The sequence below is a fragment of the Orycteropus afer genome, unplaced genomic scaffold (assembly GCF_000298275.1).
Source record: "Orycteropus afer afer isolate SDZICR_OR568_19922 unplaced genomic scaffold, OryAfe1.0 scaffold00034, whole genome shotgun sequence".
In the NCBI taxonomy this organism is placed as follows: domain Eukaryota; kingdom Metazoa; phylum Chordata; class Mammalia; order Tubulidentata; family Orycteropodidae; genus Orycteropus; species Orycteropus afer.
The window spans coordinates 16475757-16498552 of NW_006921621.1; the positions used below are offsets into that span (position 1 = coordinate 16475757).

Genomic DNA, 22796 nt, shown 5'->3' on the forward strand with positions numbered 1-22796 from the left:
TATGTTTTGAGCAGCCAATCTGTTGAAAGGAAGTTTCCCTAAGGGTGTGGCCTGCTTCCAGTATATTTATGGACATCCTGGGAAAAGAGACACTCCTCTGTGGATCAGGATCCTCTTGTGCTGCCCACCAACTGTCCATGCAAACAATCCACCATTTGGCCTGGTGATCTTGGATTCATCATTTGTTGGAGTCAACAGCCAGTATACTGGCTACCAACCTTGAGCTTATCAGCCCCTCAGCTGCGTAAGTCAGGAAGAGCCTCCAGCTTGACGCTTGATCCAAGAACTTGGGACTTGCCAGCTTCTATAAGTGTGTGAGCCATTTTCCTAGGATAGATTTCTCTCTCTCGCTCACTCTCTCTCTACCTATGTGTGTGTGTGTGTGTGTAAGTTTTACTTCTCTAGAGAAACCAGCCTGACACACTCACCTTAGTCTTCAAAGAGACATCTTTGCTCTTTAACACTTTGAAGAGATCTTTTGCAGCAGCTTTGCCCAGTGCAGTACGTCATCTGATGTCTTGACTGATGGCTTCCATTGGTGTTGATTGTGGAACCAAGTAATATGAAATTTTTAACAATGTCAATCTTTTCTCCATTTATCATGATGCTACTTACTGCTCTAGTTGTGAGGATTTTTGTTTAGAAAAACAAAAAGACAACCTATAGGCTGGGAAAAGATTTTTGGCAACAACAACAAAGGACTAAACCTTACAGAAAACTTCAACACCTCAACAGCAAAAAGACAAATGACCAATTTTAAAATGGGCAAAAGACACAAATAGATACTTCACCAAAGAAGACATTCAGGCTGCCAACAAATACATAAAGAGATACTTGTGATCATTAGCCATTAGGGAGATGTAAATTAAAACATCAAGATAACACCTCAGCCTAGCAATGATACCAAAAAAAAAAAAAAAAACCAAACCAAACTCACTGCCGTAGAGTTGAATCCGACTCATAGCAACCCCTCCTTGGGTTTCCAAGGCAGTATCACTACGGAAGTAGATTGCCCAACCTTCCTTCCAAGGAGTGGCTGGTGGGTTTGAACTGCCAGCCTTCTGGTTAGCAGTCAAATACTTTAGGCATTACACCACCAGAGCTCCTCCAGCAATAATAGCAGTGACCAAAAAATCAAACAGAACAACAAATGCAGGCAAGGGTATAGGGAGATTAGAACTCTCATACACTGCTCATGGGACTGTAAAATGGTACAATCTCTGTGGAGAACAGTATGGCACTTCCTTAAAAAGTTAGAAATAGAGGTACTGTATGATCCAGCAATCCCCCTAATAGGAATATATCCTAGAGAAATAAGAGCCGTGACACGAATAGATATATGCAAACCCATGTTCGTCACATCATTATCTACAATAGCAACAAGATGGAAACAACCTGAGTGCCCATCAACAGATGAATGGATAAACTATGGTACATACACACAATGGAATACTACACAGTGTTAAACAATAACAATGAATAAAACATCTCACAACATAAATGAACCTGGAAGATATTATTAAGCCATTCACAAAAGGACAAAATTGTATAAGACCACTCTTACAAAAAGTCAATAAAATGTTTACACATAGAAAGAAACATTCTTGAGTAGTTACCAGGGATGAGAGGGAGGGAAAATCACTAACTAGGTGGTATTAATTTATGAGTAGATACATAGAATAAGAGTTCTGGTGGCATAGTGCCTAAGGCATTTGACTGCTAACCAGAAGGCTGGTGGTTCAAACCCAACAACCACTCCCTGGAAGGAAGGTTGGGCAATCTACTTCCGTAGAAATAACCACCTCGGAAACCCAAGGAGGGGTCGCTATGAGTCAGGTCCGACTTGACAGCAGTGTGTTGTATTTGTTGTGTAATAGGTAGATATGGGACTAAAGAGGTGTAGGATAGTGTATAGGAGTACACCCAGGAGCATATACAGGTTTGGCATGTGATATTTGTACATAAATATTTATCTGTGCTGCAAATATATCCAGGTATACAGTAGAACGTATAGGGGACATAGTTATACAGATTTTTTAGCCATAGCTAAATGCCTTAAGGGACTTGAGTCACTGAGCTTGAGGGCTTAGGCCCATAGTGTCATGGGACATCTAGGTCAGTTCTGTATCCTACTTTGGATACTCAGTGACTAGGATCTCAGAGCTTGTGATGAGCCATCTAAGATAGAACTATTGGTCTCTTCCTATCTGGAACAAAAAAGAGGGAAGAAATCAAAGACTCAGCAAAACAATTTGTCCAAAGGAGTGATGGACCACATGAACCACAGCCTCCACTAGCTTGAGACCAGAAGAACCAGATGGTGCCTGGCTACCACTACTGACTGCTCTGACCAGTGCCACAATAGCAGGTCCTGAACAGAGTGAGGGAAAAATGTAGAACAAAATTCAAAATCATAAAAAAGACCAGACTTACTGGTCTGATAGAGACTGGTGAACTGCCGAGAATATGGCCCTTAGACACCCTTCAAGCGTGGAACTGAATCAACTCTGGAGATCACCTTTCAGCCGAACAATAGACAGGCCTATAAAGTAAACCCACCACTCGTCTGTCAGTTTGTCATACTGTGGTGGCTTGTGTGTTGCTATGAGGCTGGAGCCTATACCACCAGTATTTCAAATGCCAGCAGGATTACCCATAGTGGACAGGTTTCAGTGGAGCTTCTAGACTAAGACAGTGAAACACTGTCTGATATAGTAGGGTCACTATGAGTTGGAGCCAACTTGATGGCAGCTAACAAAAACAACAATAAAGGAAACAGTAACACCCACGAAGAACATGCTTCTCAGAACAGTCAGTCATATGAGACTAAAGAGGTAGCATTTGCCCAGAATCAGAGTTGAGAAGGCAAGAAAGATAGGCAAATGGAAATGGGGAACCCAGGAAGGAAGTAGGAAGAATGCTTTAGAAGATTGTAAGTAATGTCACAAAACGAAATGTGTATGAATTAATTGTTGAATGGGAAACTAATTTTCTCTATAGACTTTAAGCCACATTACAATGTTGTTGTTAGGTGCTATCAAGTCAGTTTCAGTTCATAATGACCCTCTGTCCAACAGAACAAAACACGGCCCTATCCTTCATCATTCTCACATTTGTTACCAAGCTTGAGCCTATTGTCGCAGTCACTGTGTCAGCCCATCTTCCCCTTTTTCACTGACCCTCAACTTTATCTAGTATAATATCCTTCTCCAGGGACTGGTCACTTACATCAATAATTAGAACATGGAATGTACAGAGTATGAATCTAGAAAAATTTAAAGTTGTGAAAAATGAAATGGAATGCATAAAGATCAATATCCTAGGTATTTGTGAGCTGAGGTGGACTGTTATTGGCTATTTTGAATCCAGCAGTCATGTGGTCTACTATGCTGGCAATAACAAAGAAGAATACATTTGCATTTATCATCAAAACGAACAGTTCAAGATCTATCCTGAAGTTCAGTATTGCCAGTGATATAAGATAATATCCATACTCCTACAAGGAAGACCAGTTAATATGACTATTATTCAAATTTGCATACTAACCACTAAAGCCACAGATGAAGAAATTGAAGAGTTTTACCAACTTACGCAGTCTGAAATTGACTGAACATGCAATCAAGATGTATTAATAATTACTGGTGATTAGATTGTGAAAGTTGGAAACAAAGAAGCAGCATAAGTAGTTGGAAAATTACTATTAAAAAAAAAAAACCTGAATGAGTGGAGCAACAGATGAAGAAGGGGAGTCAGGAATAGGAGGAGAAAATGGAATGTGTAGCTAACTGCCCCCATCCACAAATGCCTCCTTTGACATGAGACCTAAAGAACTGCATGGCGCCCTGCTACCATTATTGAATATTTTGATCAAAGATTCTATAGAAAAAGGAGAAAATGCAGAACAGAATTTCAAATTCTTATACAATCCAGACTTTCTGGGGTCATGGAGGCTGGATGAACCCCCAGAACTATATTCCTGAGGTCATCTTTAAACCTTAAACCAGAAATATCCCCTGAAGTCTTCTTAAAACCAAACAACAGTTTAACTTAACTAATAAGGAATGTCTGCCTTGAGCATTGTGCCATTTTAAGAATTATCTATGTAAGATCAAATTGACAACAGCAACTTTAAAGAGTAGATAGGAACCTTAGGAAGAAGTGAGTTTGTGTTCATGGAAAACAATTCTGAAAAAGAGGGGGAGAATGGTTGCACAACTTGAAGAAGGTAACTGATGTCGCTGAAGTGTATGTGCAGAAATTGAATTGTCAAATGTTCTGCTATATATATTTTCATGAACAACAACAAATTTAACAAAAGGAAACCAAATGAGGCAGTTAACCAATTTTGGAAGACAGGAGTCAGCTCCACAGGCAGAAATAAAGCTTGCCTATGGCAGTGTAGTGATACTGCCTTGGAAACCCAAGGAGGGGTTTCTATGAGTCGGATCCGACTCAACGGCAGTGAGTTTGGTTTGGTTTTGTGGTCTAAGCATCAGTTTACTCACAATATGGTCCATTAGCAAGGGACTTGGGAAATGTTACCTTCTCTTTGACATTTAAAGGCAATTAGTTCCAGTGATTTTGAGTGGTTAGGATCTCTATGTTTCAGCTGAAACCTAAGCTATTTGCATAGGGGGAGATTAGTTCTTGTGGACTTCTGCATTAGGGCCAGGGAGTGGAAAAGACTGAGGTTTTGGAGTAAGACAGGCCAGGATTTGAATCGTAGTTCAGCTTCTTGACCAGCTATGTGATCCTGAGAAAATTACTTCCTGGCCAGTTTCCTCAGTTGTTTTAAAAAAGAAAAATCTGTATCAGGTTGTTGTGAGGACTAGAAAATGTATGTTCAGGAGGCAGTGCTTATTCATAGCGAGCATTTAATATGTCATCATCATCAATGACTACAACACTCAAACTTGCATCTTTTAGTAAATTTGGATTGTTAAGCGTTTGTATTATAGTGTCCTAATTTCTCATGGGGAGCTCTGGGAGCATAGTGGCTAAGGCACTTGACTGCTAACCAGAAGGCTGGCGGTTCAAACCCACCAGCCACTCCTCGGAAGGAAGGTTGGGCATTCCTACTTCCGTAGTGATACTGCCTCGGAAACCCAAGGAGGGGTCGCTATGAGTCGGGGCCGGCTCAACGGCACATAACAACAACAACAAACAACAATTTCTCATCAGACAAATTACAATTTCCTGCCTGAGAAATAGAAATATCATCTTCCTCAAGACACTTTTATTGAGGATACTCAAGGTTTTAAACACTATGTTAAACTATAACCACTTCGCCATCCTCAATTTGCCCACCTTTTACCAATTTTGCAATATGAGTGAATGTTTCCTTTCATAACATGACATAAAATGGCCAATTTGTTGATACAAAGTTCTGCTTATTAGGGTTTTTGTCCTTCTGTCTATGTATCTCTTAGTTATTGTGTGGCTTGATGATAAATCGTTTATTTTGTGAGCATATATATACAGACTGCCAGTTGAAATAAAGCCTATATAAATTCCTGAGACATACATAACCATAGTAGAGTATACTTTGTAATTTTATGGCTATGTAGAGTGTTTGTTCTGAGTGTTTTTAAACCTAAGAATGGCATTACAAGAAAATTGTATGTATAAAAGGTACCATGAAACAAATGCCTTTGTCATTACAAGTTATTGTATAATTTATTTTAGATGCCAAGTTGTAGTTCATACAACTTGGCATCTAAAATAAATTACTTAATAATCTGCTTAACAAACAGATAAAGGAATAGGGTAAAGCCTTGGAGTTTGGCATAATTTGCTTTTACTTGAAACGTAAAAAGCTTGAAAGATGGGTAAAATTCATGTGGGGATAAGACCATAGAAGTGAAATCAGCCTTTATGTTCTACACTGCTCAGAAGCTTGCAGCATATATCATAAACCACTCTATAAAATGTGGGTATTACACCTACATCTATATTCATTGAAGTCTTTCAGCCACTGTAATCATTACAAATTAATCCTAATTAACCCACTAGAAACCAGCACGTGTTCTTAAATAGTGTTAGTTACCACTGAGTTGGCGCCACCTAATGTTGTTGTTTTGTTATGTGCCAACGAGTCGGCCCTGACTCATAGCGACCCCTCCTTGGGTTTCCCAGGTGGTTTCCCAGGTATAGATTGCCCAACCTTCCTTCTGAGGAGTGGCTGGTGGGTTTGAACCGCCAGCCTTCTGGTTAGCAGTCAAGTGCCTTAGGCACTATGCTACCAGAGTTCCTGCGCCACCTAATAGCAACCCCATATACAACAGAACAAAACATTGCCTGGTCCAGTGTCGTCTTCATGTTGTTGGTATGCTGGAGCTCGTTGTTGTGGCTTCTGTATATTTTGAATGCCTTTCAACCTAGAGGGTTCATCCTCCAATATTCTGTTGTGATCCATGGGGTTTTCATTAGCCAGTTTTCAGAAGGACATCACCAGGCCTTTCTTCCTAGTCTGTCTTAGTCTGGAAGCCCCACTGTGTACCATGGATGACCCTGCTGGTGTTTCAAATACCTATGGCATGGCTTCTAGTATCATAGCAATATGCAAGCCACCACAGTATGACAAACTGACAGACAGGGTACCTGTTAATGTACCGTGTTAACACATCATCTCAACTATGCATATTACAGTATATAGTTACTGCCATCAAGTTAATATATAAACAAAAAAACAAAATAAACTCACTGCCCTTAAGTCGGATCAGACTCATAGCGACCCCTCCTTGGGTTTCTGAGGCAGTATCACTACAGAAGTAGATTGCCTAATCTTCCTTCCGAGGAGTGGCTGGTGGGTTTGAACCACCAGCCTTTTGGTTAGCAGTCAAATGCCTTAGGCACTATGCCACCAGAGCTCCTGAGTCAATATATGGTTGATATTAAATACCAGAAACACTGACAACATTGAGGGGAGTTCTAAATGTCCCATATTTACTGGCATTTTCTTTCTTCTTCACTCCTCACTCCAAACTAGAAAGGGAAAACTGTGGTTTCTGCATCCTAGGGTATTGACACTCTCAGAAATCTTTACCCTTCTTGGAAATCCTCACTTCTGCGTTCTAAGAATTATAGGCTCCCCCAGAGTTAAATTGACGTCAAGGGTCCAGTAAACGGGAGCCCACATGCTTTTAAGCAGTGAGTGTGTAAAGAGAGCCTAGCAGAGAAAGGTGGCCTATCAGTGGTCAGAGGCAGTTGGATATACCTTTTGTTTCCTTGCTTATAAAATGGGAAATCTGTTTACAGCCTATTCAGTGACATGGTAAGTGTGAAAGTACTTTGTAAACTATAAAGTGCAGCACATATAAGCTGGAATGAGGTTAATATAACCTAGGATGTTTTTCCCCTGGTCCTCAATCCTCTCTGGGTCTGGAGAAGACAGCATCCCTCCACCTGCAACTCAGGTGAGGACAGAGAAAGAAGAGATAAGGTAGGGATACTTGAGCAAGAAGGACCCCAGAGTTTGGCAGCTAATCAAAAGGTTGTCTATTTACCCAGCACCTCCACCGAAGGAAGGTCTGCTCCTATCAAGATTTCAGCCTAGAGAACCCTGTGATCAAAGTTCTCAGTCACATGGGGTCACTTTGAATCAAAATGATCTCAATGTCATCCAACAACAGCTGAGCAAGAGAGAATGAGAGAGAGCCTCTTAGAACCTGCCCTTCCCCCAATCCACCCAGAGTGCCTGCTCCAAGCTGCTCTGGGAGCTTACTTTGTTAACCTTGAGGAGGGCAGAAATTGATGAATTCAAGGAAATAGCCCCTCCCATTTTCTTTTCAGTGATTTTTCAAAGTGGCTCCCTCTTTCATTGTATTTTCTGAAAAGAGCAGACCAGGAGCACTTCATAACTGTGTGCCATGTGCTTTCCACATAACAAGGATCAGATCAGGCATGTCAGTGAGGCACGTGAAGTGTTAGAAGGCCATCAGCCTATAAACCAAATCATCCTAGGTGTTTAGTCTCTCTCCAGAGAAGTTCCCACAGTACTGTTACTGCTTAAAAACCCTCCCCTTTGCCCATAAGAGGGGCAGCCTGCCTGAGTTTTAGTCGCTGCCTTAGTTTACTAGTGCTGCTGTAGCCAATACCCCAGGTGGGAGGCTTTAAAGAACAGAAATTTATTTCTCACAGTTCTGGAAGCTAAAAATCTCAGCCATGTGAATTGCTTCCTTATAGGTGATCCCAGACATTCCTTGGTTCCTTGCTTGTAGACAGTCCTCACATGGTATCTGTCTTCCCCATTTGTGTAGGTGTGGGTGTGTTTATCTAATCTGCTCTTTTTATAACTAAGAAGTGATTAGACTTAGAGCCCCCCCTACTTGAATATGATATGATTAACAAAATAAAGGAAACTCTGTTTCCAAGCAGGATTATATCCACAGGTAGTAGAGGTTAGATTCCAACCCATATTTTGGGGGACACAGTTAAATCCGTAATGGTTACTTATAGGTCTGATGGTCTCCAACAAAGGGTAGAAACTCTGTGTACAGAAATCTCTCCTCCTTCCCCTTAGCATATTTTTATATAAGGGATGTTGTCGTTGTTAGGTGCCATTGAGTCAATTTTGACTCACAGCAACCCTATGTGATAGAGTAGAATTGATTCATGTTTTTTTTTTTTTTTAATTGTGATTTGAGTGAAAATTTACAGAGCAAATACACTTTCCATACAGCAGATCACATACACTTTGTCTCATGACATTGACCACAATTTAGCCCAATGTAACATCTCCTCTCCCACTTCCTCCCAATGGGTACCACTTCCCTGTGACCATCCCTCCAGATTCATGGGGTTTTTTAGGCTGTGATCTTTACAGGAGCAGATCACTAGGTCTTTCTTTCAGGGAGCCACTTGGTGGTTTGAACCACCAACCTTTCATTTAGCAGCCGAGTGCTTAACCCATTGTCCCACCAGGTTTGCTTATACAAGTTGTTGTTGTTGTTGTTATGTGCTGTTGAGTCGGACCTGACTCATAGCGATCCCTCCTTGGGTTTCTGAGGCAGTATCACTACAGAAGTAGATTGCCCAACCTTCCTTCCAAGGAGTGGCTGGTGGGTTTGAACCACCAGCCTCCTGGTTAGCAGTCAAGTGCCTTAGGTACTATGCTACCAGAGCTCCTGCTTATACAAGGGATGGGCTTAATACCAAGAGACTGGGCTTCCTTGACCTAAAAATTTGAAGGGTACAGAGACCAAAGCTTTTAGAGACCTTATGTATCTCCAGCCATTCCTTACACAGAAACAGAGGAATCAGTCCGTGTGTCTTCTACTGGCCTGTGAGTTCTTTTCATCACGAAGTTGACATTTGGGGACTTCTCTTTTCCTTTTGTTACCGTAACACTAGACGAGTGAAGAGGAAGAAGAAGAGCTAGAGGAGGAGGAGGAGGACCTGGAAGAAGATAGGAAATCCACAAAAGAAGAGGAAGGTGAAGCCCCGAAGTCTCCAGAGCCGCCTCCGCCAGTCCCTGCCCTGGCCCCCACAGAGGGGCCACCCCTGCAGGCCGTCAGCCAGCCCTCAGGCTCCTTCATCTGTGAAATGCCCAACTGTGGAGCGGTAAGTATTTCTGCATCCTCCAGGGGTCTAGGACTAGTGAAGCCTGTGCAGAGTTGTGCCTTGCTTTAGGAGAACATACCTTTCAGAAAGGGTTTGGCTTAAACAATTCAAATTTGGCTGAGGGAACTGTGTGTTCCCATTGCTTTGGGACAGCAAAGATTTATGGAGTGTATCATCAAGCGCCGTGATTGGTGCTCTGAGGACACAAAAGAGGTCCCTGCACACAAGAAGTGTGTGACTCTGAGTGCTTCACTGTTTTTTGCAATGGCTCTATAGTGGTCACTCACTTCCAGAACTCTCCGTCCATGCATTTTCATGCTTCTCCATTCCTCTGGGCTGTGTGTCAGACAAATCATGCCACGTAAACATGCATTTAAAGGTACTAGGGGCACCCACAGAGGAAGATCATTTTTTTATAGCATAGTTACTTATCTCCCACCTCCTGCAATTCTACCAGTCTGGACAGTTTTCACATTTCATATTCAATAAAGTATTCCTAATTCAAATGCCATTAATTTGAAATTTGGGTAAGTTACTACAAAGATTTACCCAAAGTTTATCTTTGTACTCTGCAAGAAAATAAAAAGATTTACTAAGCAAATCAATCATGTGAAAAGACTGGAAGGCGGTGTGTAATTACTTAAGCTAGTACTTTTCAAGTATTTTAGAAGTATCATTTAGTTAAGATAAAAAAAATTCTTAGATTACTCATTCTTATTACTGAAGGAAGTCCTTCCAGAAGCTGTATGGCGTCCTCTATGGCACCATGTGTATATTAGAGATCTTACCTTGGACTCTTCTCAGTCCTCATTAGTTTGAAAACCTTCCTCTCTGCTCACAGGCAGAGTGAATTGGAGCTTTTCCTGAATGGAGTTTCGTAAAGCCAGGCACACCTGTACAGTCAAGACCTAGAGATATTAGTGAAGTTGTGGCTTTTATTCACAAGAAGCCCCATTTTCCACGAATTAGTGTCTCCTTGACATTTGTTCATTACATAGGGCAGTGTTGTTTTCCAGAGTTTATTGGATGCTGCTTGTTGAGGCTGTCATTTAGATAAAGAAAGCCTTTAAAATGTTTAGATCCTGAAGCAAAAATTCACTTGGTTTATATAGTAAAGAAAAAAAATGAATATTTTTTAAAAAAGCAATCGATATTTTGCATTCACTTTCAAAAGGATGTAAGACATTGCTAGCTTGTTTCTGTCTTTGATGTTTAATGGATGCCTCGCTCCATCAGTGCCGTTTTGTATAGAACACTTAAAGATATGACTGTAAATGACAGTATTTCTCGGTGAACTTGTTCAGAAATTGGATGCTTCCTCAGTTCCCAGTTCTGGTATGCAGTAAATTTTTTACTGAATGGGAGGTCATCTTTTACTTGTTCCAATCAGAAATACTCGGCAAGAAGGAGGATATGTTTTTGATGAATTTTTAAAACCACGGGGAAAAAGGCATGTTGATTTGATTCTTTGCGTAAGGATGGAGGACAAAAATAATTTTTCCCCCTGTACTGTGGTGGCTTGGATGTTCCTGTGATGCTGGAAGCTATGCCACTGGTATTTCAGTTATCAGCAGAATCACTAATGGTGGACAGCTTCAGTGGTACTTATAGACAGCGCAATTAGGGAGAAGGACCTGGAAATCTACTTCTCAAAAAATTGGCCAATGAAAACCTTATGAATAGCAGGAGGACACTGTCTGATACAGTGCCAGAAGGTGAACCCCTCAAGTTGGAAGACACTCAAAATACAACTGGGGAAGAGCTGCCTCCTCAAAGTTGAATCAACCTTAGCATCGTAGATGGAGTAAAGCTTTCAGAACTTTAATTTGCTGATGTGGCACAACTCAAAATGAGAAGAAACAGCTATAAAAATCCATTAATATTTGGAACGTGGAATTTACAAAGTATGAATGTAGGAAAATTCAAAGTCATCAAAAATGACATGGAACACATAAAGATCTATATCCTAGGCATTAGTGAGCTGAAATGGACTAATACTGGCCATTTTGAATCAGACAATCATATGACCTACTATGCTGGAAATGACAAATTAAAGAGGAATGTCATTGCAGTCATTGTCAAAATGAACTTTTCAAGATCTGTCCTGAAGAGCAAAGCTGTTAATGATAGGATATTATCCATATACCTACAAGGAAGACCAGTTAATACTATTATTCAAACTTATGCACTAACTACTTATGCCAAAGATGAAGAAACTGATGATTTTTTACCAACTTCTGCAGTCTGAAATTGATTCAGCATGTGATCAAGATGCGTTAATAATTACTGGTGATTGGAATGTGAAAGCTGGAAACAAAGAAAGATCAGTAGGTGGAAATTATGGCCTTGGTGATAGAAACAATATCAGAGATTGAATGATTGAATTTTGCAAGACCTACAGCTTATTGATTGCAAATACCTTTTCTCAAGATATGTTGTTATTGTTGTTATATGCCATTGAGTCAGACCTGACTGATAGCAACCCCTCCTTGGGTTTCCGAGGTGGTATCACTATGGAAGTGGATTGCCCAACTTTCCTTCCGAGGAGTGGCTGGTGGGTTTGAACCGTCAGCCTTCTGGTTAGCAGTCAAGTGCCCTAGGCACTACGGTGACTATACAGGTGGACCTGGCCAGATGGAATACACAAGAATCAAATCAACCACATCCACGGAAAGAGGTGATGGAGAAGCTCAGTATCAATCAGAACAAGGTGAGGGACCAACTGCAGAACAAACCATCACTTGCTCCTACGCAAGCTCAAGTTAAAGCTGAAGAAAGTTAAAACAAGTGCATGAGAGCCAAAGTACAACCTTAAGTGTATCCTGCCTGAATTTAAAGACCATCTAAAGAATAGATTTGACACATTGAACACCAATGACTGATGACCAGACGAGTTGTGGGATGACATCAAGAATATCATACATGAAGAAAGTAAAAGGTCATTGAAAAGACAGGTAAGGAAGAAAAGACCAAACAAATGTCAGAAGAGATCTAAACTTGCTCTTAAATGTAGAGTAGCTAAAGCAAATGGAAGAAATAAATAATAAAGTGAAAGAGCTGAACAGATGATTTCAAAGGACTGCTCAAGAAGGCAAAGTAGAATATTGAAATGAAATTGTGCAAAAATCTGGAGTTAGAAAAGCAAAAAGAAAGAACATGATCAGCATTTCTCAAACTGAAAGAACTTTAGAAAAAATTCAAGCCTCAAGTTGCAATATTGAAAGATTCTATGGGTAAAATACTGAACAATGCAGGAAGCATCAAAAGAAGGAAGGAATACACAGAGTCACTGTACCAAAAAGAAGTGGTTGATGTTTAACGATTTCAGGAGGTAGCATAGAACTGATGGTATTAAAGGAAGAAGTCCAAGCTACACTAAGGAAAAGATGAAAAACAAGCCTCCAGGAATTGATAGAATACCCATTGAGATATTTCAACAAACTGATACCACAGTGGAAGCACTTACTTGTCTATGCCAACAAGTTTAGAAAACAGTACCTGACCAGCTAACTGGAAGGGAGCCATGTTTGTGCCCATTCCAAAGGTGATCCAATACAGAATGTGGAAATTATTGAACAATATCATTAATATCACAAGTAAAATTATGCTGAAGATAATTCAAATATGGTTGTAGCAGTACATCAACAGGAACTGCCTGAAATTCAAACCAGATTCAGAAGAGGATATGGAACAAGGGATATCATTGCTGATGTCAGATGGATCTTGGCTGGAGACAGAGAATACCAGAAAGATGTTTACTTGTGTATTACTGACTAATAACACACAAGTTATTAATGCAAAGGCATTCAACTGCGTGGATCATAACAAATTATGGATAACATTTTGAAGATGAGAAATTCCAGAACACTCGATTGTGCTCATGCAGCACCTATGCATAGACCAAGAGGCAGTCATTTGAACAGAACAAGGGAATACTGCATGCTTTAAAATCAATCTGTAGGCTGAGCAAATAATCTGAAGCTGGACTAATGGAGAAAAATACGGCATCAGGGTTGAAGGAAGAATCATTTAACAACCTGCAATATGCAGATGCCACAACCTTGCTCAGTGAAAGTGAAGAGGACTTGAAGCACTTACTGGTGAAGATCAAAGATTATAGCTTCAGTATGGATTACACCTTAACATAAAGAAAACAAAAATCCTCACAACTGAATCTGTAAGCAACATCATGATAGAGAAAAGACTGAAGTTACCAAGGGTTTTGTTTTACTTGGATCCACAACCAATGCCCATGGAAGCAGCAGTCAAGAAATCAAATAACATAGTGCCTTGGGCAAAAAGCTAAGATGTCACTTTGAGTACTCGGGTGCACCTAACCTAATGCATGGTATTTTTCAGTTGCCTCATATGCATGCAAAAGCTGTACAGTGAACAAGGAAGATGGAAGAAGAATTGACGACTTTGAATCATGCTGTTGGCAAATAATGTTAACTATACCATGGACTACCAGAGGAACAAACAAATCCTGTCTTGGAAGGACAGCCAGAATACTCCTTAAAAGCAAAGATGGCAAGATTTCGTCTCATGTACTTTGGACATATTATCAGGAGGGACCAGTCCCTGGAGAAGGACATCATACTTGAAAAAGTAGAGGGTCAGTGTAAAAGAAGAAGACCCTCAATGAGGTGGACTGACAGAGTGACTACAACAATGGGCTCAAACATAGCAACAATTGTGAAGATGCTGCGGGATCAGGCAGTGTTTCTTCTGTTGTACACAGAATCTCTGAGTCGGGGCTGACTTGGCCACACCTAACAACAACAACGAAGAAAATAAACAAGCTTGTGAACTTACCAAAGAGCAACCAGAGATCTGTCTAACTGGACAGTTATGTGGGCACTCCATTTGGCCAATGAGTTTAACAAGCTATAAGTTAATCCTCTTGGACTTCAGGAGTGTAAGTCATATCCCTTGACTGCACCAGTTTTCAAGTGGGAGTGATATTGCCCCCGAGGGAACAGTTGGAGATGTCTAGAGACATTTTTGGTTATTAGAACTGGGGAGGTGTTACCAGCATCTGGTGGGTAGAGGCCAGCACTGCTGCTCAACTTCCTATACAACACAGACCCCCACAACAAAGAATTATCCAGCCTAAAATGTCAATAATGCTAAAGTTGAAAAACCCTACTTTATGGCAAGCTTCAAAAGGCTACCAGTTCCTTCCCCTTTTTTATGATCCTGCATTAAAATCGTGAGGTCTGAAATACTGCTTCAACAGTAGGTTGGGGCTTGAATATAACATACAGAGTATGCCAGAGCAGCTACTCAGTGTCTGTGGCTTCCTCGGGGAAATTGAGCTAAGCAAACAGACTCACTTATGGGCTGCTGTCTCCATGCAATCAGCGCCACTGCTGCTTTGAATTGTTTTACACATTGGGCTTTGGAGTAAGACTTGATTTGTTGGGAGGGAAGAAAGACTTGATTTGTTGGGAGGGAAGGAGAAAACAGTAGGGGCTAGTTCTCAACTTAAAAAAAAATCTGAAGGCTGGTCTAACCCCTTCATTTTATGCATGGGAAAACTGAGACACACAGAGGGAAATGGCCTAATGGCCTCCCTGATAGTTATGACAGAGCTGGATCTAGACTTCTGGTCTCCTGACTTCTAAAGAACAGCTTTGTCCTCTGCACTGTGCCACATCATCTGTCTTCTGGTTTTAACAACAGTGGGGTTTCTTTGTTGGCACGGCATTTGTGGTTGTGGTATTTGAGCTCTGCTTTTTATGACATTATGCTCAAAGTTTTGCTTGTATAAAACCCTGAGCCCTGTTATACACTGTTTCAAGTATCCCATGTTTTACCAGTAAGTAACTAATAACCCTAATTTCCTTTTCAGGACTGTAGATGTCATGTCACTCCCTTTCTTCCTCAGGTGTTCAGCTCCCGGCAAGCACTGAATGGCCATGCTCGCATCCACGGTGGCACCAACCAGGTGACCAAAGCCCGTGGTGGTGCTGTCCCCTCTGGGAAGCAGAAGCCTGGCAGCACCCAGAGTGGTTACTGCTCGGTGAAGAGCTCGCCCTCCCACAGCACCACCAGTGGTGAGACAGATCCCACCACCATCTTCCCCTGCAAGGAGTGCGGCAAGTAGGTGAAACTGGACCTGGGTTGCAGTCTAAGCTTGTGACAGATAATTGCTCTGTGGAGATGAGGCCCACGATGGTCTAATGTTTCTTTAGCTAGAAGAAGGACCCAGACTCTCAGAACTCTCCCCCATACCATCCTTGAGGCTCCATGGTGCCTCAAGGTGAGCAGGTCTTGTCTCTGACTCAGAATATGGTTGTTCTGATGTCTTAAGCCTGGTGAGGAGGGACATTTTGAGAGAGTGAACCTCTTGGGGAAAAGTTTATTCTTTTCAGAAGTAGTGGGTGGGACTCTGATTCCCGCTTCTTCCTTCACGCTCAACCCACATTCACTAGTGTCACTCTCTTTGCATCCCTAAGCACCTAATCAGAAATTCTCTAGAGCAGGGATGGACTATACCGGGGACTCCCACCTCTGGTGCTCACCCCTGTGCCCAGGGTAGGCAATACTGATCAACCATTGCACTCCACAGCCATATTAAGACAGGGCTCCAAAATCCTCTTCATTGTGGCACAATTAATTGATCAGAGTAGATGCATGAAATAAAACCTATTTATCATCCCTTCCCTTATAGGTGTAATTTAAAACAACCACCAAGAGGCAGAAATTGACAGTGGAAAGTAATAATAATAGCTAACATTTATTGAGCACTTATTATGTTATATACTTTATATACATGAACTCATTTAATCCTCATATGACAGACCTATGTGTATCAAGTACTGATTTTGTTGTCCCACCCAGGTCACACTGCCAGTAAAGAGCAGAACTGAAATTTGAACCCAGCATTGTCTGAATGCAGAGCCTAGGCTCCTGCCACTGTTCTGTCCTGTCGGTTTTGCTTTGCTTGTTTATTTACTTTAGGTAGAAAATAAAACTTCCCAAATGGTAAGGGTGAGCCCATTAATATTATGATGCACAGTTCCCTCCCACAACATTCAGTATAGAATTCCAGTTTAACTCTCAGTGATCTTGCCGGACTTGGAGAAGTACATCATCGTCATGGATGACCTCCTTTAGGAGCCTTGCTATTTCTCTTCCCATATTCTTCATTGCCTCAGAAGTAAAGAGAAATGTTATCTCCCCACCAGGGAGCTGCTGAAATTCTGCCAAGAAAACAATCCCTAGTTCTCTGAGCCAGACTACCTGGGACCTCCATGTATACTATACATCTTCACAGATTACTTCAGACAACTTCCTGGTAGCTGCCATTGATCAGGTCCTCACTATGTGCCTGGAATTGTTTTAAAGAATTTCTGCATATATTCATTAATTTATCCTGTCAAACAATCCTGTGAAGTAGGTACTGTTCACCACTAGAGCTCCCTAGGTACTATCAGTCACTTCTTTTTTAGAAACGGAGGCACAGAAAGGTTAAGCCATTTGTCAAAAGTGTACAGCAAATGGGTGATCAACTGGGGACTCAGACCACGCAGGCAGTATAGAACGGGGATTAGGGAGTTAGGCCTTCGGGTCATAACGTCTGCAATTCACATCCTGGTCCTACCTCTTCCTAGAGGAGTCTTTCAGTTTCTTCATCTGGCAAATGGGGGCAATAATAATAATTACCTCCTGGGGCTATTGGGAGGATTTAGTGAAATAAAACATGATTAGTGAAAATAAATACTTAAAAAAAAAAAAAAAAAAATGCAGTCTGGCCCCAGAGCCTGTGCTCTGAGCCCCTATACTGTGCTGCCTCTGAGTAAGCCCAACTCTCTTAGGTGGTGCCCACCAATGTGAATTGGAACTAGCAGCATGTAATGTCATCAGTGGGGCTCTCTTCCCCTCCATGAAGTGTAAAAACTCACTGCCGTAGAGTTGGACCCAACTCATAGCGACCCCTCTACGGAAATAGATTGCCCAATCTTCTTTCCAAGGAGTGGCTGGTGGGTTTGAACCGCCAGCCTTCTAGTTAGCAGTCAAATGCCTTAGGCACTGCACTACCAGAGCTTTAAATGTCCATTCCCTTCTCTGTGCCCTGACATTGTCCAGAGCCCAGACACTGATCTTTCACCACCCACCACCACACATTGACTCAATCATGGAAGAAATGAAGCCCCACATTAATCGTTGTTGTTATGTGCCGTTGAGTCAGACCCAACTCATAGCGACCCCTCCTTGGGTTGCCAAGGCAGTATCATCATGGAAGTAGATTGCCCAACCTTCCTTCCGAGGAGTGGCTGGTGGGTTTGAACCGCCAGTCTTCTGGTTAGCAGTCAAGTGCCTTAGGCACTATGCTACCAGATTAATCATTCGGCATATTTATTTGAAATAATGAAGCAGCCCCAGCTGACTGTTAGTTAACTCCCCCCTTTGCTCTGGGGTAGAAGTTGAGAGCCATTGAGGTCTTGTCAGTTTGCTCAGAGAGTAGCCAGCACCTTCGGCTCCCTCAGCTCAAACAGGCTACAACTTCTTATTCCACCAGGTGGAGACAAAGGACATTTTAACAAACAAAAATTAGTATTTAGAGCTTTCTGACTATCTTTCAGGGGGTCGCTGTGCATCAGAATTGACTCGACGGCAGTGGATTGTTTTTTGGTTTTTTTTGCTGTCTTTCAATGGCATCCATTAAATGTTCTCCTTGTCTTGTTTTTCTGTTGCTTGGCACATATTTCTACCATAACTCCAGTAAGATTTTTATGGAAAATAGAAATACTTTCTGTGGTTTTCCAAATGAGAAAAAGCATTAGGCAGATGTTGACAGAATGCCTCTTTTACCTGCTGAAATTATATTCATTACCTGAAACAATTTTCAACCTGCCCAAGTACAATTGGGATTCACCAGTTCTGTTTGATTCTGTCTTAGAAATCAATGTGATTTTTCTTCCTTTATGGGCTTAGGAATGATTATAAAGTATTTATAGCATCCTTTCACATAAGCAAACAGTCCCACATATGGGCAAACTTCTTTCTGGAAAAGATCCAGATATTTTAGGCTTTGCAAGCCACACTGTCTCTGTCAGAAGGACTCAACTATGCTACTGTAATGCAGAAGCAGCCACAGACAATACATATACAATAAATGAATTAGATGTGGTTGTGTTTCAGTAAAACATTATTTACAAAAGCAAGTGATGGGTTAGATTTGGCCCACTGGCCAGTTTACAGACCTCTGATCTGCAGAACTAATCCCAAAAATGTAATATCCTTCTCTACAACCTTAATAATCTTGATAGTGTGGGCCTGATATCTTGATAGTGTGGGCCTGATAATTCTTAATCTAGGGGAGGGGCAGCCCTGTGCATTGTAGGATGTGTAGCAGCACCCCTGGCCTCTATCCTCTAGATGCCAGTAGTACCTCCCCCCAGTTGTGACAAGTAAAAACGTCTCAAGCATTACCAAATGTCCCCTGAGAGGGCAAAACCACCCTCACTTGAGAACCATTATTTTAGTCTAAAGCAAACAGGAAATGATGATGATATGAGGGGCCAGCGAGAAGTCTCAGGTGAAAAGAAGTGGGCAGCTGAGGTGGATGCAGCCCAGAAGTCAAGGACCATGAGGACAGACAAGGGCCTATTGGGCCTGGCCTCGGGGAGTTATTGGTGAACTTGAGAAAAGCAATTGGGTTGACGTGGAGGGGACCTCAGTCTTATGGGTGAAGGCTGAAGAGAGAGTGTGACACACCAAGTATATGCAGGTTGATCCTTCAAGACTTTGGGCTATGGAAGAACTAGACCAGAGGCCAAAGGTGGGTGATGGGGGCCATCAGAGTTTGTTGGCGTGACTGGGGGAGTTGCTAGTCACGAGGGCGTGGTTAATGATGGCAAGGACTAAGGGGAAGCTGAAGGAGGAGGAAAGGCATGCCCTCCAGACCACAGATGGACAGGACAGCCTTTGAGAAGGCATCCTCCATTGTAATAGAAAGGAAGCCTGATGCTCCATAAATGCATTCCTGTCCATCTCTTTTCCTTGAAGAGGAGAGGGGGGTGACAGGTCACAGGGAAAGGAGGTCCTTGGAACTGAGGAACAGGGACTCTAGCAAACTAACCCTCAAACAGGTGTTAAGCCCTAGTCCATGAAAGGAGGTCCTTGGAACTGAGGAACAGGGACTCTAGCAAACTAACCCTAACTAGGTGTTAAGTCCTATTCCATGTAAGACACCTTGATTTCCAAGAACCAGAATCTCCTCCTCAATTTCACACCATTCTTTTTCTTCATTTTCAGGGTCTTCTTTAAGATCAAAAGCCGAAATGCACACATGAAAACCCACAGGCAGCAGGAGGAACAGCAGAGGCAAAAGGCTCAGAAAGCAGCCTTTGCAGCTGAAATGGCAGCCACCATCGAGAGGACTACAGGGCCAGTGGGGGGGCCAGGGCTGCTGCCTCTGGACCAGCTGAGCTTGATCAAACCCATCAAGGACGTGGACATCCTCGATGACGACGTGGTCCAGCAGTTAGGAGGTGTCATGGAAGAGGCTGAGGTCGTGGGTACCAGTCTCCTCTTGGATGATCAAGATTCAGTTTTGCTTCAGGGTGACACAGAACTATAAAGTCCCTTGTCATTTAGAGACAGTGGAAACCACAGCTTCCATCTTCATTCATCAGGAAACTTGGACTGCCTGCTTGCTTTGTAACCATTTTAAACTACCTGTTTAAAAAGTGGTCATTTTATTCAGGTTTGGGGGGGAAAATCCAATTTCTTTTCCTTTTATTTAAAAAAAGAAAAAATTGTTTTGTTTATGGGGGGAGTTGGGGGGAATAAATAATTGGCACAAGTATCTTTAAGAGGTGTTTCATCCGGCCTCCATTCTCCTGCAGTCTTTCCTGGCAAGTAATGTTCATGTTCTGTTAGCTTTCAGGTGTCCGCCACCCTGGATGGCTTTTATCCCCGAGCTTGCTGTGAGTGTGTGTTTGTGTGCTTGCGAAGCAGGTTCCCCGCTGTGTGCTGGGGCCTCGGGCCATCCTTTCCCACCAAGGGTTATTTTTGTTCTCTTCTGACCCTCATTCTATAGTTTGCAATGATCCTGGTGTTTTTTCCAGGAGACTCTGTGCAAGGGGTAGCTTTCCAGCAAGCAAAGCTAGCCCTTCTGTCCCACGGCTTTCTGCTCTTGAGCATATACATCATTTGAAGAGTTGACCAAACATGAAAATTGACTTTTATTCTATCTGGCCTGTTCCTTCATGACCTGTTTACAGGAAGTGAGCACTGTATGACCTCAGGCCTGCAATCCCCCAACAGTGACTTGCCAAGGACCTGGTTTGTAGGGCAGACATGGCCTCTCCCATGTCCCTGTAGCTGGATCTGAATCCTAGGCCGGCAGAGCTGTGTTTCAGCAAGAGCTGACTAGAGACCCTTCCCAAGTAAAATAACCCCAACTATTAACTTGCCAGGGCTATCCAAGTTGGCTTTTGTTTTTAGGCATGGTGGATGAGGGCCACACATGGAAGTACCTGGAATGCCAGGATGTATTCTTTTGCCCAAAGATCCCAAGAGTCTTTTCTTCTTTTGCAACACTGTTAATGGTCAACGGAGTTTTGAAATTACTTTGTGCCATTTGGAAGTACTGTGAAACCTCATTCACCAGGATTTTGCTGGAATGTGCATGTGCTGGACTGGTTAACTTTTGACATTAACCATGAGAAAAAAAGGGTTTTCTAACAAAGGGATAGCAAGTACAAGGGAAATAGCATTGAAAGCCAGCAAAAATGGTTTCAGATACCACTTTAGCGACAATGTTTGCATTCAAACGATGAATGTATTCATTACACATCATTTACCAAAGCACTTCTAGAATTCTCCAAGCTGCATAACTTTGCCTCTTCCTGTCCCTGTCAGCAGGGTTACTATTTGTACTTGAAGGTAATAAACCTATAATCCTTCAAAAATGTCATTCAGCTCAGGCTTCCAACTGAGTCAGACTGATCTAGCCCACTGTTAGGGCAGACATCACCTGGCACTGAGAAGACCCTGCCTCTCACCTTCAACATTAATGCTGTGTTTACAGGCCTTGCCCCAGTCCAGGTAGGCTTGTTCCCCAGCTCCGCATCAGTGCAGGGATCATGCTGGGCCACTTGGCTGGCAGGTTAATAGCTTGACATTAGAGTATCAGCAGAAGCAGGAGGTAGGACCCAAGCATCTTTCAAGTTTGACTCTGCAAAAGCATTAGCACAGCCTCATCGGGAAGCCAGCTATGGCCCACAGTGGCCCCCATAGGCGGTGTTCTCAGAATCTCAGGAAAGCCACGGACAGAAGAAAAATACAAAGATTCTTGTCATTTTCCTATCATTCTGTTTTCAGAAAAGAGGTTTTGGAGGTTTCCCTCATCTTTTCTTTAGTGGGGAAAAAAGTGTTTTGTTTGCTGCCATTCCAGATAGGCTATTATATCCTGTGTTTTAACTAAGTAGTTTTGATTTAAGAATTTGCTTTGACAGTAGACACCAACTTTATGGCAAAACTATGACAGAACCATTCCAGCTGTCATCGTGTCGGCTGACACAGATGGAGTCGGCCCCTGCACCACTTCCCTCCACTTAACTGGTGTCTGGGAGTGACTCCAGGATGGTTCTGCTCCTGGGTCTATGGAAGCGTATCTATTCAAAGGAGTAAACACCCAGAAAAATGTTTATAAAGCAAATGCATTTCCCATCTGGAGACTTGCCCAGCTGTCTGGTTTTAAACATTAAAAATAAACAGTTGCCAAGGTAAAAATAAAATGCACAATTTAATTTTTCGTGCAGTATAACGTAAGGATTTTTGACTTGAAATAACCAAAGAACTCCTCCTTAACGAGACAGTTCCAATTCCTGAATTAGAGTTTCTTGACAATATTGGTTTAAAGAATTGACATCATAGTAAAATATTGCACTTTTTTTTTCCTGAAATGATTCTGCCTGCATGTATGTGTTGTGTTTTAGCTTTACCCCCACCCCACCCCGAAGTACTTTCCTTTCTAATGGTTAATGTCTTCAACATGGTTATTGTTTACTATCAGATGGTTTCTCATTAGTGAATTTAGACCTCTTTGAGAAAGCGTGTATATAAAAAGTCAACAGATATATTTTATGGAAAAACCCATCTTATTTTCAAATATATTTAACTGCTGTTATATTTTATTAGAGGAAGGGTGTAAATATTTTCTAGGAGTTCTATTGTAAAGAAAAGTATTTTTGAAAAAAAAAGACTTAATGTAATAA

At 41.9% G+C, this 22796-nt stretch overlaps 1 protein-coding gene across 1 annotated transcript in view; it reads left to right on the forward strand.

Moving 5' to 3' along the window:
* TRERF1 (transcriptional regulating factor 1) overlaps window positions 1-20152 on the forward strand; it is a 58107-nt gene extending 37955 nt beyond the window's left edge. Inside the window, exons 12-14 of the mRNA XM_007936247.1 lie at window positions 9352-9561; window positions 15452-15666; window positions 19828-20152. Of these exons, the coding sequence (XP_007934438.1) occupies window positions 9352-9561; window positions 15452-15666; window positions 19828-20152 (750 nt within the window). The remainder of the gene's footprint in view (window positions 1-9351; window positions 9562-15451; window positions 15667-19827) is intronic.
* The last annotated feature ends 2644 nt before the right edge of the window (window positions 20153-22796 follow it).